Here is a 15,873-nt window from a genome sequence, read left to right as displayed (position 1 = left end):
CTTCTGTTAGTCTTTAGCCCCACTGCCCTATACAATGAGGTTGCTCAATAAATATCCTGGCTTCTTGTGTCTTTGGGACACAAAAACTGCACAAAGAGCAAAGAGACCAATACAAAAAGATAGGGCAGCAGGTAACTCTTTGCAATGCTCTAAAGAGTTGCAGGCCACATAAATTTAGAGAGGTCCAATCTGTGATGCAGTTTGACTGGCTAACAGAAGTTCTGTTGTAGCTTGGTGTGACCTTTTCTCTCCATGATCTATCCTTGTTCACTTCATCTGGAAAGGTAGCAGCCCTTTCAACCTTGATCAAATTGGAATCGTTAATTCAAAGTACAATGCCTTGCTGTCTCTAAATGAATTTTAGGGACTACATTTAGAAACAAAGGCAGAATAACGGTGGCGCTTGCTTTTAACTATGAACCATGCATTATGCCATATTCTTGATCATGTTTGAAACTGCTACTACTGCTATGGTATTGGAAAAGGGGGTCGTAGACCGGGTTGCCAGGAAAACACTTGTAAATGTCTGAGACAAGCAAATAAAACCTGAAGAGACAAGCACTGTGATGGCCTGGATAAACCACTCCTTCTGTTAATGCCCGCTGACATCTCGCTAGGTCATGAGCATGATTTACGAGTTAAACACCTTTCCGACACCCTGAGTGACAAGCATGGGCCAGCTGCTGGTAAGTACCATATTAAAACTTAAGCTGGCTAATTTAATACTTTTATTTTTAGTGTTTCTTGAGGTATTCTCTTAGGACAGTTCCAGGTGAATTTCCTCTCCCACCCCAAATCGGAGTATCTGACTTTTTCAAGCCGCACCGGATTGTGCTGATCTCTGCTAGTCTGAAAGACAACATGGGCACAAGAAGGGTTGACATGGATGGATCCGTCCAAAAGAGTGGCCGCAGCACAAAGCTCCTATACTAGCTGGGACCTCTTTCCTTTAGCACTCTTCTCCACAACCCCCGAATACAGTTTAATCTTATAGTGCTAAGCCACTCATATGAGAGATGACTGTCTAGGCTGTTCTTTCCCATTTATTCAAGATTTCAGTTCAGTAGAACTTGTCTCTGGTATTTTTACGCATAATTATCTCTGCTGTGCAAGTTCTCCAAACATCCATCTTCAACTGAATGGTGGGTGTATCTCCTCAGTGGACATAAAACTGAGCAGATTATATGATGTCACAGTGCCAGTAGCAAGATATAAGAAGAAATGGAATAAAATAACATCGTATTGGCTAATGTCTTCAAAACCCCTATTTTAATAGTATTTGCGAGCATTTCTTTTTAAACCTGAGTTGCAACTTCCCTCAGAATTGTAGAATACCTTCACATGCTCTGGTGATAGGTGTGTATAATGGCAAAATAGATGTGTCAGCTTCTCCCCACATCATAGCAGACATCATGGCACAAGGGTTTTGTAATATATTGGATACCTATTCCATTATTCAAGACAGAAGAATTGGCTTCTGGGGGTAGATTTTGTAGAAATAATGGGGGAAAGAAGCCAATAGGAAATCCAGTAGCATCATGGGGAGAGGCACTGTTCCAAGAAGAGAGACGTGGAATATGTTCCTGGCCCACTGAGGGCCTTATTCTGCTATTTTTGGCATCAAGAACTTATTAACATTATTTATTCATTTAAAAGCATTTTTGTCTCACTCTCAGCTGAAAGACAGATTATTCTAGCATGTTGGAGGTATACTGATGTCTTGTGGCATTAGGGTTTTTTAAAGGCATTACCCTAGTTTTATCAGCTAAAGTATTTTTTTTATGTTCCTGTACTTTGTTGGGCATAAATGTTTTAGGAATGGAATGTGCTACTAAATCAGGGCAAGGCAAGCCCTTCCTTTTGTATCAATGATGCTGTTGCAAATAGGATAGATCCTTTCTAGGATGGAATTCTTTAGGAGAAATTTTGTTTCACAAAGGCACATGTCAATCAACACTAGAGACTGTTGTACAAATTTAAGGTGCTTTTAAGGTGTGAGTGAATGTGTTGAATCATTCACATTTGGGCTCCCCTTAAATGCTTGCGCTTAGCTGCTTAAAACATTGTATCCTGTCAAGAAGAACATGAAATATTCACCTCCCACCCCTAGATGCACCCTGTGGGCTGGCATGTAACAAAATTTGGGTTATTTGTATAGTTTGAAGTCAGTGGTGCTAGACACAAACTGCTCCACTACAAATGAAAATATATGCTAATATTATCAGGTTGCCACAGGAAACTGACATCTTCTACGCTTGTGCAATCCCTACAGGGAGAGATGACATGTTGGACATGGAGATTGATGCTTACATCCACTGTGTTAGCGCCTTCATCAAACTGGCCCAAACCGAGTATCAGCTACTGACAGAAATCATCCCCGAACACCACCAGAAGAAGACATTTGACTCCCTCATCCAGGTCTCCTTGAAACTTAACATGCTTCCTTCCTTTTGTGGAAAAAGCCCATTTCCTTTTGTGGAAAAAGCCCATTTCTCTAATTCACCCAGGATTTGTTTTGCTGTAGGAGTCTTTAGACAACCTGATGATAGAGGGGGACAACATTGTCTCTGCAGCCCGAAAGGCCATCATACGTCATGATTACTCAGCTGTGCTGACTATCTTCCCCATCCTAAGGCACTTGAAGCAGACGAAGCCAGAATTTGATCAAGTTTTGCAGGTAACTGCCTATCAATAAAACTCACTACAGTATTGCAAAGCAAGGTCATGTACAATTGGGATGCAGGATCCAGTTATTCATAGCAGGATCAGGACTCCAGACAGGATTTTGTAACAGTTGAGAACTGGTAGGGTGAAGGCCAATTCACAACACAGATGTCTCTTCTCCTTTGGGAATTGCACTAGCTGCCTGTATGCAGCCCAGGACCCAAATATTTAAAGGAACACATCTCCCAATTTATGGTAGCCCGTGCTGTGTGATCAGAGGGAAGAGGCCCTGCTTGTGGTTCCACCTGTGAATGAGGTACATTCAGTAACGGCACAAAACAGGGCCCTATCTGCTGTAGCTCCTCCTGACTGTGAAACTCAACTGTCCCCCTCATTGGTGACGTTCTGATGCCAGCTTAAGGAGTTTTATTCATTCATGCATTTGAGAGATAGTCAGAAGTATGGGCCACATAGACAGACTTTTGTGGAGTTAATTAGGTTTTCTGCTTTTAACAATGCTTTTAGAAATTTCATTGTATTTTACATGTTTTAGGGAATGCGTGTTGTAAACCCTTCTGGGGTCTGGCTAGATGAAGAATGGTTATAAATAAAAATAATAAGATTTCTAGAAACCAAGTGAAAGAGAAGTAGCTGGGACTGAAGCACAAATGTCCATTTAAGACTAGCAGGCTTGTTCCCTCTTTCAAGAGCCAGAAGAGCCATAACTCTGCAGTAGAGCATCTCCTTTGCAGGTTCAATCCCTAGCCTCTACAGGTATGGTAGGGAAAGACTCCTGCCTGAAACCCTGGAGTGTGGATGCCAATCAGTGCAGACTATCCTGAACTAGATTGGCCAACAGTCTGACTTGGTAGAAGGCAGATTCCTATGTTCCGATGAACGCACACAAGGCCTGGCAGTGTGTTCCGCAGGGAAGCTTGAGTTTTACCTGCTGCTAACAAAGCTTGTGATTGTTTTCTTAGCACCAGCAGAATTGTGAGTGATACACTCTGTGTTCAGTAGATGATAGTAGCCGACACACACACACACACTTACACTTGGAGTTGTCTCATGTGCTGTGCTGGATATTTCAGGGCACTGCAGCCAGCACTAAGAACAAACTGCCCAGCCTCATAACCTCAATGGAAACCACAGGAGCCAAGGCTCTGGAAGATTTCGCAGACAACATCAAGGTAATGGCTGCCTTTCTGCTGTTTATCTATTTAGTAATCCACAGTAGTGCAGGAGATCCATGCAAATGTTCCATTACTTATGTTTAGGTGTACTGTAAAATCTTGGAAGTTATAATGGGAGGAGAGGGGGGAAAGCGACTTCCCTTCCTGGAATTTAAAATGTGCATTTATAACTAACTTGATTTTGATGTAGTCTCTTTAACAGGCAGCATTGACAGTCAAATGAGGGGAGTCCACATAAAGTTTTGTAAATGTTCACAGATCTTTTAGCAGAGAGAGGGAGAGAGAAGTGGTTATGGAGGGATCAAATATAATGAAAGTGGTGTCTGCTTAAAATCTATTTTTGTCCACGCATCTTTTATACAGTGACCAGTAGATGGTGCCCTTGACCCGCAGGGCTGTAGAAGTACAGTGGTGCCTCGCAAGACGAAATTAATTCGTTCCGCAAGTTTTTTCTTCTTGTGAGTTTTTCGTCTTGCGAAGCACGGTTTCCCATAGGAATGCATTGAAAATCAATCAATGCGTTCTTATGGAGACCGTCCGGGGACAGAGGGGAAGCGCCGCGCCCTTCCCCTCCGTCCCCGGACCTGTTTTAAAGGAAGGGGCAGCGGGGAGAAGATTGCTTCTCCCCGTTGCCTGCCCCGCAATCTCCGGGGACAGAGGGGAAGGCGTGCGCGCCTTCCCCTCTGTCCCCGGACCTGTTTCAAAGCAAGGGAAGGGGCAGCGGGGAGAATCGCTTCTCCCTGTTGCCGCCCCTTGGTTCAAAAGGGGTCCGGGGAGAGAGGGGAAGGCGCGTGCGCCTTCCCCTCTGTCCCCTCTTTTGAAGCAAGGGGCGGAGGGGAGAAGATCGCTTCTCCCTGTTGCCGCCCCTTGGTTCAAAAGGGGTCCGGGGACAGAGGGGAAGACGCGCTGCGGTTCCCCGCTATCCCCGGAGCTTGCGGGGCAAGCTTCGTTTTGCGAAGCAAGCCCATAGGGAAATGCGTCTTGCGAAGCGGCTAAGAAAACGAAAAACTCCTTCGTCTAGCGAGTTTTTCGTCTTCCGAGGCGTTCGTCTTGCGGGGTACCACTGTAGTTAGGTGGTTCAGGAAATATAACTGCATAATAACAAGAATGGGGTAGTTCTATGGAGTGCACATTTTTATCCATCTTATCAAATATTCTTTGGGTTTTTTTCCTCCCTAGAACAATCCAGACAAGGAGTACAACATGCCAAAAGATGGGACAGTTCATGAACTCACCAGCAATGTATGTGAAGCAATTCAGAATGTCCCTTGGTAAAACCAGCTCCATGACTTCATCCTTGTTTTCTGTTTTTCTTTGTTGCATAAGGGTAATATTCTTGTTGAACCAGGAGAAATGGCATGTTTTAAACCTGGGCTTCCATAACTGACAGTGTCTGGGTTAAAGGGAATTGATTAATATTAGGCTGAGCTCATCCGTGTGATGCCCATAGCTGCAGTGGCATCCTTCAGACCTTCCCCTGACATCTACAAAAGCTCGGAGCCCCTGCCCACTGACTCCTTTGTCATGATCTTCCTGAGATAATGTGTGCTCAAACCTTGGAGCACTTTTCAGGCACAGAAAGGGTGTGCATTACAGTCTGGCAGGCAATTTGGAGCCTCGCAATTGGGTGACCTGGTATAAAATAGTAGATGCCTTACACTCTGCCCTTGCCAGCTCATCAGAGGAGTGCCTTCTGCTTGCTGTGCTTCAGACTCCAGATTCCAGCTTCAAAAATAAAATGTCCTTGAGATCTCTGGGCTGGCTGATGCATCCTATGAGTGGCCAGTGTCAGCCACAACTCTCACCTATTACCACCAGGTCTCATCTTCAAGCAATGACCTCCCTCTTCCTGCGCTTGCAACCTCCATGATCTTTGAAATTAGTTACCATAGATTATGCATTCTTCCAGGATAATTATAGGTATAATTATAGATAATTATAGTTTTCATAAGAATGCCTTCCTGTTTCTTTTTCTTCACAAAGTGGAGAATAACAAATTGATTATTAAAAAAACACACGTATTCCTTCTTTTTGCAGGCCATTCTCTTTCTGCAGCAGTTGCTGGATTTTCAGGAAACTGCAGGTGCCATGCTAGCATCCCAAGGTACTCACACACAGCTCCCTGGATACAAGAAACAACTTCCTTGCACTAATAAAGTCATTTCCTTTGCTTGCCTTGCAGTAAAACCTCCTTAACAAGGGTACAGTTTACGCCTCACCTCATCGCCTGTCTAGCTTTATCTGGCACAGCAAAAAAACAAAAACAACCCGCAGCCATCTAAGTAGTTATAAGAGATTCTAAGAGAGATGCCTCTGGTTTTTCACATTAGTTTGTTAGTCTGCTGCTAGTTCTATAATCCTTGAAGAGTGAATTTTGAGATAGCCTTTCATCTCCTAAGATAGGTAGCTTTCCGTGAGAATCATGTTGGAATATTGTTATCGCCACATGAACAAGTTGTTAACTGGTTTTGTGGCTAAGTCGTAAAAATAGGGAATAGTCATATGTTTCTGGGTCAGTTTCTGTTGGTGGAAGACAATGTAAACTTTTGAAATTCGGAGAGTTGTTGTTTTTGGCAGAATTAGAAGCTAAGACCCTGGTTTTTAATATGTGTACTTAAGATGTCACATCTGAAACCCAGGGTATATAAAACTGTAGTTGACAATAATTTAGCAAGATATGTTTTTGCCTCAGCATTGTGCAATGTTTATGTTCCTAGGCATATATAGGTTATGCAGTGGTGTATCACTATAAGCCAATTAAATCTCCTCTATGGTTGTTTTTGTTTGAAAAAGAGGTGAGGCCATTTTAAAGATTATAACGTTTAAAGGGGACACCAGTTTGTCCAGTGAGGTCCGTGCTAAGGAGGTTTAACTAAGCAAACTGCACCTTGCATGTGCTGTCCATCATCTGTCCTTTAACAGGTGCCTGTATAATACTCAAAACAGGATCCATTTCTGTGGCTGACTCACCAAAATCCCTTCCGCGTGCTCCTTTGCCCGCTTAAATTGGTAATGGGCAAAGACAGTTGTGGAGCCAACTCTTTCATGGGCCAAAGGAGTGGCAGTTTATTACCAGTAGAGATAGCTGCAATTCCTTTTTGTGTCTTTTGATCAGGAAAACATAACAGTGACTGAGACTATAGCAGCTGCCCAAGCAGTAAACAGCTTTAGACATATAAAGGAGTTTTTTTAAAGTCCCAATGGTTAGCAGAATGTGTCTCTGCTAACCTGGCCAATTATTAGGTTTGGGGCTTAATTGCAAGATTTCTTTTGCAGGGTCTGATTGCTTATATTGTCATTGATGTAAAGCAAAATGTAGTAGATAAAGAGCTGGGGATTTTGTTGATAATTTGAGACCCAGTCAAAGGCTAACCTTGACTGCACAAATCTATGTAAAAGAGCCACAGTGACCTTCATTTTTCAAGGAAGTTTAAACAGTTTCATGAGTGGGGGCCTGTGATCTCAAGTAGTTGCTTCTTTGGGCCACCTCTTCAGGATTCAGAATGCATATTTATCTTGTGTTTTGTATCCTGTCAGGTAAGGGAAAGGGGCAGATAAATGATTTGCAGGGAAACCATTATGCACACACCCCCCAGCAAAAAAAACACCCTTATGGATCTAATTACAGTTATTCAGCTTCTCTCATCAAAGAAAAGGAGTTAGGGGACAAGAGCTGCACTATAATGGCAGGTTCAGGCATAATTATAAACAGTGGCTTATTATTACTTGCATGAGCCTTTGGTTCATGCACTTACGGCTTTCCTCCTCTGGCGCAGTCACAACTAGAAGACTGGGAGCTTTCTGTGCCAATTTCAATTAATCACAGTCTAGTATTGTATTCAAACCCTAAGCTGTAGATTATCTTAACAATGGTTAGTTAAAACAAACCAGCTTCATAAATTATGATCTGAAGTTGGCTTGTTTCAGCTAATCAAAGTTAAAGCTAATCACTGTTTGTCTGCAATTAGTTTGAAATGGAAGAAAACTTCTAAACTCTTCTTCCTAGCTATGCCAGGCATGAGGAGGAGCACACAACCCAGAGGCTTGCTGCAGCTCATTCCTGCAACAATAAGACATGCTTTTTTATTGCACCCAAATAAGATGATAGATAACAACCCCTTCCGCAAATGATTAGCATTTTCCCCACAGACTTGAGTGCGATTTTCAATTAACCTTTTATTAGTATGCAAGTTGTGACATTCTTCACCTGTAAAGACATGTAGTGAATCTAGGTTGCAAGCCTATGCGTGCTTGTTTGAGAGCAAGCCCTTCTGAAACAGTGAGACTGAAATGAGACCAGGGAGATGTAGGTTCAAATCCCTGCTGAGCCGTGAAGCACACTAGATAACCTTGGAATTGTGTAGGGAAAGGAAGCAGAAGCCACTATCTGTGTCCACTAAAACCCAACAGAGGCCTTCCTTCCTTTTTGAGTCTACAGCTGCTGTTGTCACATTATTGTGATTGCAGTTTTTGAAAAATCTATGCCCATCAAGGCTGGAAACCCCTGTTTTCAATGGAAGCTGAGATTTTTTGGGAAGTCAGAAGCCCTTCTGCATGGTGCACTGAATATAAGCAGCCTTGGCTATAAGTGGTCTCCTTAGAAGGAATGGCATATAAGCCGCCTACTAGAAACAGAGGTTTCCTCCGTTTCCTGTCACATCCATGCTCTAGAAAGGAGTGGCTCCTGCCTGCTGAACCCATGTAATGCTCTGTGTTGGTATCTTCTGCTTGGTTCTTGAAAGTATGGTTGTCTCTAACGTGTCTTTTTGCACTTTGCATTTCTTCCTTTCTCTTTTTTTCTTCCTATCCTTTTTATCTCTACTCTGCCTTAAATTTTATAGTTCTTGGGGACACATACAATATTCCTTTAGATCCCAGAGGTAAGCAGCAGGTGGTACTTGTACTACCCACATGCATACATAATACTACCTCTCTTTTTTTTGCACCTGGTTACATATTTCTGCTTGTCTTTAATTGTACCCGATAAACAACATGTCTTGTTTCATTTATCAGAAAATGTCAGAATGCAGAGGTGGTTCTCCACCCCACCCCCAAAAAGCTTATAACTTGTATGTGGATGCAGCAGCTCATTTTCAAGGAGGCTCAATGTCTGTAAAGCGGTAAATAGCTCTCTGTGGTTCTTGATGGTGGTAACAGACCACTCACTTTTGATCTAAGGAGTGTGTCTATAGCTCTAATAGGCAAGCTATGAAAACACACATACATCATGTTTAGAAATGCGTCAATAAATAGAAATTTTACGAAAGATTGACAGAGAAACTTGGGGAAGTCAAAAATTGAAGAATGAGTGCAAAATAATTTGTTGATTGTATAAAATTTGTTTGGAAAATGAATAAAAATTATTTTTTTTAAAAAAAGAAAACACACATACACACTGATGCCCCAACAGCTAGTAGGGATGCGGGTGGTGCTGTGGTCTAAACCACTGAGCCTCTTGGGCTTGCCAATCGGGAGGTTCAAATTCCTGCGACGGAGTGAGCTGCTGTTGCTCTGTCCCAGCTCCTGTCAACCAAGCAGTTCGAAAGCATGCCAGTGCAAGTAGATAAATAGGTACCACTGTGGCAGGAAGGTGAAAAACATTTCTGTGCGCTCTGGTTTATGTCATGGTGTTCTGTTGTGCCAGAAGTGGTTTAGTCGTGCTGGCCACATGACCTGAAAAGCTGTCTGTGGACAAACGCTGGCTCCCTCAGCCTGAAAGCGAGATGAGCGCTGCAACCCCATAGTTGCCTTTGACTGGACTGAACCATCCAGGGGTCCTTTACCTTTTTCCTGCCCCAACAGCTGTTTTTTCTTAAGACAATCAACTCCAGGAGACTGGGATTTGAAGCTGGAAAGCCCATTTTACTCCAAACTGAATGACCCCCCCCCATTGTTTCGCTTCTCATTATGCACCTTCCTTTGCAAACACACAGCTGGGACAACATGAGATGGGAAAAGGGAGCAGCTAGGCAGGGGAAAGTAGCAGTGGAAGAATGGTGACCGGGGAAAGGGTTAATTACGCTTCCTGTATTTCTCTCTTCAATAACCTCTTTCAAGCTATTTTTGAACTGGCAATTAAGACTTTGTTACAGTGGTACCTCGAGTTAAGTACTTAATTCGTTCCGGAGTCTGTTCTTAACCTAAAACTGTTCTTAACCTGAAGCACCACTTTAGCTAATGGGGACTCCTGCTGCCGCCGGAGCACGATTTCTGTTCTCATCCTGAAGCAAAGTTCTTAACCCGAGGTACTATTTCTGGGTTAGCGGAGTCTGTAACCTGAAGCGTATGTAACCCGAGGTACCACTGTATATATATTTGCATACAACACACAGGCTCAGTTTCCACATAGCAGTAACCCAAATCATGGCTTAGTGTGAATATGTAGCTTCCCAGAGAGGAGAGGAGGTTGTAGCCACTACATTCCTCTCCTGGTCCTGCTGCTGCCATGCTCTCTGGGGGAACCAACATGAAGTGAAGGTAAAATCCAGGCATGCTCAAGGTAAGCCTCTTGGAGGAAAGGTGCCTGTATCCCTCCCCCAGGAGCAGGTAACACACAGTGTACCTGCCCTCGTGCAACAATAAGCAAACAGGGCCTGTGAAGGGGCACTTCACCTGTTGCCAACTTCTCCCTTGAGAAATAGCAGCATAAGATGTTAGGCAATATCAGGTGAGCCACTTCAGCTGGAAGAACATGTTCTACATAGAATGAGCTCTTGTAGGCCACATCACTAGCACCTGCCTATAAGCCAGCTAATAAGTACAAAGCCCGGGAGTTGCTTGCAGGCCAAAGACTTGGACGAGTGCAGTGAAACAGGCTCAGCCCTAGACCCACCATTGGCAAAACTCTTGTCCCCTTCTTCTGCTGGCCTTGGAACATCACCAAGAAGTCATATGTGCTTTTGGTATCAATTGGCTCCACCAGTATGAAAAGTTCATATACACTTCAAATAAAGTTGAGCCAGCTGACAGCTTCTCATCAAATTTAACACAGTTTCAGAAACAACTACAGCACTGCTTAAAAGTAAGTTGGTCATATTCACAACAATCCCACAGAATATACACTGCTAAGGTTCCAATGAAAATCATGTTTGCGTTCATACAAGCAAAGCCTTTTGATAACCTGCCTTGTTAATATAACAGAAAGCTTGGCTGTTTCCTTCTAACCTATAAAGTGTCACCCGAATCTTGCTGAAGTCAAACAATTGCTTGCATTAATATGAAATGTTAGCACAGTTTTTGTGGTTTACCAAAACAATGTTTTGTTTTTATCCTAAAGAGAATATCTGAGACAGATTTTCGGGGGTGGGAATGTTTATAACCAGTATCTTTTCTCTGTAACGGCCTTCACTATATCTGAACTTAATAAGATTATGGTAAAGTAATTAATAAGGTTGTATAAGCCTAAGGTGACAAAGGTTCGGACTGAATGTAGCTCTATTCTCCATTGCATAAAATGAGCAGGGGTAAATTTAGACCAGCCTTCCCAGCCTTGTGCCCTACAGATGTTTTGGACTAGCATCCCCAGTCAGCATGGCTAGCGGTTTTGGGATTTGTAGTCCAAAACCATCTGGAGGGTACTAAGTTAGAGTGAAACTGATCTAGTCTAGAGGTGAAGCAAAGCTGCTGTTTCCATCTCATAGTACACCCAAGATTAAAGTTTTAGCTGAATTTATAGAAGTAGAATGTTGCTTGAGTAGGAGACAAAGTAGCCATATAAAGAAATATAATAATTGATTTAATGTTTGCTGCCTTTCAGAGACCAGCTCTTCAGCCAGTAGCTACAGTTCTGAATTCAGTAGACGGCTGCTCAGCACCTACATCTGTAAGTAACTCTTCACCACTTTGCTACCTTCTTCCTTCTCACAGCCTCCAAACTATGGCTATGATTGGCCCATTTGAATTTAAAACATGGTGCTGAGTCCCGGCAGTCCCTACATTCAGCTGAGGCTGAGACTGATGCCAACCAGTTGTACAGAAAGGATTCCCACCCCCATCCCCGTTTACCTGCAGCCATGCTGGGCTGCAATTGCTGCTCCTGCCAAAACAGTAAGCAATATATGAAATGTAGATTAGTTCCCTGTTTCAAGGTAAATAAAATATAAAAGATGGCATTTTAAAAATGTGTGATGTTTTTTGTTAATTAAGGCTGCATTCAAACTGTTGCACCTTTCTGTAGATATCTTATGGGTTTATGTAGGTTCCAGTATATGTCGTCGGTGTATTAAGAGTGCATCTTTATAACACATTGCAAAGCAAGTGGGTACATTGTGATAAATAGCAAGGGCACTGCTGCAATCTTGCACAACAAATATGATTTAAAAACAAACAAATCTTGAACTTTTTTTCCATAAGAAAAATGATGAGAATGATGGCAGCGGATAGTTCAGAATAATAAACATCCTATAAACTGTGTGCAAATTTTGTATATATATATTTTTTAAAGTATTAGGATGACTGCTAAATATATACTTCATCTGCAAGTGGCCCCAGTGTTGGTTATCTCACACTAGATGCCAGGATCTTCAAAGAAGCATCTTCACTGAGACTTTGTGTTATATAGATTGGTTAGAATTTAGCCAGCCAGCTAAGTGGCATAGGTAATCTACTTAAGAACTTTACAGTGGTCTTCTTGTCTCCTACTCATGCATCCTTTCTGTTAAGGCAAAGTGCTGGGCAACTTGCAACTAAACCTTCTCAGTAAATCCAAGGTTTATGAGGAATCTTTAAGTGCCATCTTCCTGCTTAACAACTACAATTACATCCTGAAGTCCCTTGAAAAGTAAGTACTTGGATATTGTTTATGTACGTGCTGGAAGACTGGAATTTCTGCCACTATAATTGAATTTGTGCTTATGAGGTTCTTTCGTTAACTCTCTGGCAGAGCACATTTTGTACTCCAGTTTTTCTGCTTCACTCGTGCTTTGCTCCCCTTCAGAAAGAGCCCCTTGATGTCTGTCATTCCTACTGTAAGCAATGTCTTGCACAAAGGAATGGAAAATAAAAGCAGCCAAAAGGGCTGTGATTGCATCAGGCTCTTTTATCTTGTCAGCCGAAAGGCTCTTGTTCTGGAGAGCACTTCCCAATAAATCCAAGAAATAATTTACTGCTGGTTCCTTTGCATGACTCAAGAGCAGCTACTCGGACAAATAACAATTAATGTAAGCCCTTTGCAGTTTTACATTCCTGCAGATGATCTTGTCCACTACTCAGTACTCAAGCATTTATATATCTAAATATTTCTACCTGACTATGCATACAATAATACAATTAAGTTGGTAGTTATCCAGATTATGGTGTACCAACAGGTGGCACAAAGCACACTGCCATCAGGGAGGACAATAGTATGTTTGGTCAGACAAAGTGAGGAATTCTAGTCATTATAGAGGGAAAGAGAAAATTCCAGCTAGTCTGTCCTTGTAATTATGGTGGTGAAATCTTCATAATCTTCACTAGCCTAGCAATCAGCTTTGTCAGAGTATGACAGCAGATGGCACTGTGGTCTAAATCACTGAGCCTCTTGGGCTTGCCAATCTGGAGATTGACAGTTCGAATCCGTGCGATGGGGTGAGCTCCCATTGTTCCGTCCCAGCTCCTACCAACCTAGCAGTTCGAAAGCATACCAGTGCAAGTAGATAAATAGGTACCACTGCAGCGGGAAGGTAAATGGCATCTCCATGCTCTCTGGCTTCCATCATGGTTCTCTGTTGCACCAGAAGCGATTTAGTCATACTGGCCACATGACCTGGAAAGCTTTCTGCGGACAAACGCCATCTCACTCGGCCTGAAAATCGAGATGAGCGCTGCAACCCCATAGTCGCCCTTGACTGGACTTAACCATCCAGGGGTCCTTTACCTTTTTACCTTTGTCAGACTGCCTAATGTTCCTAAGCTTCAGAGCCTTATTTTTCAATTTTTAAATGTGAAAACAACACCTATTAGTTCTACATCCCCAACAGCTGCTCTTCATCCTTAGTGCCTCTCTTACCATGCGCTCCAATAGTGCTTGTTGCTATTGCTTCACTTTCATCTTAAAATTGCAACTGATGGAGGCTACTCCCACCACCCAGACAAGTGCTCCTTTTCCATCTCCCAGCACCACCACCTCTTAGATTGCTTTGATTCCCGGGGTTTGGAGGACGAAGGGTTAAGGTATGTCTGTTGAGAGTCTAGTGCACAAGCGTGCGTATTCTGGCTTGTTAACTTCTGGTTCTGCTCATTTCCCCAAGACCTGACTAAAAGCTGTAACTTCACAGGCCTGGCCTCCTGTGAAAGGAAGGGCAGTATAGAGATGCAATATATAAATAAATAACATTTCACATGCACCCAGAGCTTGCAGGCAAACCTATCCATAAAACACAGTGCAGAGAAAGGACCTTAGCAATTTAACATCAGTCTATGGCTATGCTATCCCATCCTGTATCCCATCTTTGCTGCTAGTGCTCTGCAGAAGAATGGGGAGAGGGACGTGTTTTGGGGTTTGATCCTGAGCAACAGCTGCCTATTATTGAAATGCTGGGTGGAAATGAATGATACAATGCTGGGTTTAATTGGTTTTCAAGATAAGACTTCTTTAATGTGCTTGCCATTGGTGGCTATATTTTTTATTCTGCTCAGAGCCTTTGCTTTTCTCCCTAACCTGGAGGAGGAGGATAATTATAATTATAATAGTATTATTTGTACTCTGCCTATCTGTCTGGGTTGCCCCAGCCACTCTGGGTGGCTTCCAACATATATGAAAACATAATAAAACATCACACATTAAAAAGTTTCCCTATATAAGGAATTCCTTAGACCTTGTACTGTCTTCAGAAAAGCTCAGGAAGCAGTGCATTATCTTGGTGCTTTCCAAGCCTTCCCAAAGTCAGGGCATGATCTGAGAGACTCCATGCCCAGATCTAGGCTTGGAAGAAGGAGGGGAGTCTTTCTGTCCTTGTGCTGAGGCTTGAAATACAGTGAGACGGATTGTTGCTTCCCAATCATTTATTAGTCACAGAATGTCAGCTATAAGCTCAATGCTTGCGCAGGAAGGAGTGAGTACTTACCCCCATAGTTGCACTGAGCCTCTGGTGTGTCTGGAGCATCTCCTGAAGCTCAATGTGATGCCACAGTCAAAACTCTGTCAAAGCCCTGTTTCAACTTAAAACTAAAAGGTAAAGGTAAAGGTACCCCTGCCCATTCGGGCCAGTCTTGCCAGACTCTAGGGTTGTGCGCTCATCTCACTCTATAGGCCGGGAGCCAGCGTTGTCCGCAGACACTTCCGGGTCACGTGGCCAGCGTGACAAGCTGCATCTGGCGAGCCAGCGCAGCACACGGAACGCCGTTTACCTTCCCGCTGGTAAGCGGTCCCTATTTATCTACTTGCACCCGGGGGTGCTTTCGAACTGCTAGGTTGGCAGGCGCTGGGACCGAACGACGGGAGCGCACCCCGCTGCGGGGATTCGAACCGCTGACCATGCGATCGGCAAGTCCTAGGCGCTGAGGTTTTACCCACAGCGCCACCCGCGTCCCTAACTTAAAACTACAGGTGGACTAAAAAGCTGTTTTGAAAAACTTGAAACTCTATCCTCAGAAAAGTAGTGATGCCTTGTGACCTCATTGTTCATGTAGCACTGCTTGTCCTTGTTCTTCCTCCTAGGTCTGAGCTAATCCAGTTGGTGGCTGTGACGCAGAAGAATGCGGAAAAATCTTATAGAGAACACATTGAGCAGCAAATCACCGCATACCAGCGCAGGTCAGAAGAATGTGGCTGCTCCTTTCCCATTAGAGTCAGGAGGACCTCAATACTATAAATAGCCTATAATCATTGTCTATGTGAAGAGGCCTTTCAGTAGAACATGATGAAGTTGGAGAAGGCAATTTGTCCTTCTTGGAAGTGTTATTCAAGTAAAAATAATTGGCATAGATCACAGTTCTGACTCAGCAACAAATTTCATTCCCACAGCTTGCATGCAGTAGGGTACATTGCTCTTTCCAGTATTTGCCAAAGGTTAGTTTTGCTGATGAGATAGGAAACCAA

General features: G+C 43.1%; 1 protein-coding gene across 19 annotated transcripts in view; it reads left to right on the top strand.

Annotated features, from left to right (window-relative positions):
• Positions 1 to 15,873, top strand: part of EXOC7 (exocyst complex component 7) — a 33,439-nt gene that overhangs the window by 13,355 nt on the left and 4,211 nt on the right. For 7 of the 19 annotated variants that reach the window (XM_053375944.1, XM_053375943.1, XM_053375950.1 and 4 more), the window contains 10 exons: positions 618 to 686; positions 2,273 to 2,418; positions 2,525 to 2,677; positions 3,756 to 3,854; positions 5,037 to 5,099; positions 5,895 to 5,961; positions 8,699 to 8,737; positions 11,614 to 11,679; positions 12,519 to 12,636; positions 15,493 to 15,588. In XM_053375944.1, the coding sequence (XP_053231919.1) occupies positions 618 to 686; positions 2,273 to 2,418; positions 2,525 to 2,677; positions 3,756 to 3,854; positions 5,037 to 5,099; positions 5,895 to 5,961; positions 8,699 to 8,737; positions 11,614 to 11,679; positions 12,519 to 12,636; positions 15,493 to 15,588 (916 nt within the window). The remainder of the gene's footprint in view (positions 1 to 617; positions 687 to 2,272; positions 2,419 to 2,524; positions 2,678 to 3,755; positions 3,855 to 5,036; positions 5,100 to 5,894; positions 5,962 to 8,698; positions 8,738 to 11,613; positions 11,680 to 12,518; positions 12,637 to 15,492; positions 15,589 to 15,873) is intronic. The other 12 variants (XM_053375947.1, XM_053375953.1, XM_053375948.1 and 9 more) reach the window with 3 other exon arrangements.

This window comes from Podarcis raffonei, chromosome 2 (assembly GCF_027172205.1).
Source record: "Podarcis raffonei isolate rPodRaf1 chromosome 2, rPodRaf1.pri, whole genome shotgun sequence".
Lineage (NCBI taxonomy): Eukaryota > Metazoa > Chordata > Lepidosauria > Squamata > Lacertidae > Podarcis > Podarcis raffonei.
Note: the sequence above shows the minus strand (reverse complement) of the source record. Positions and strands in the feature narration are given on the sequence as shown.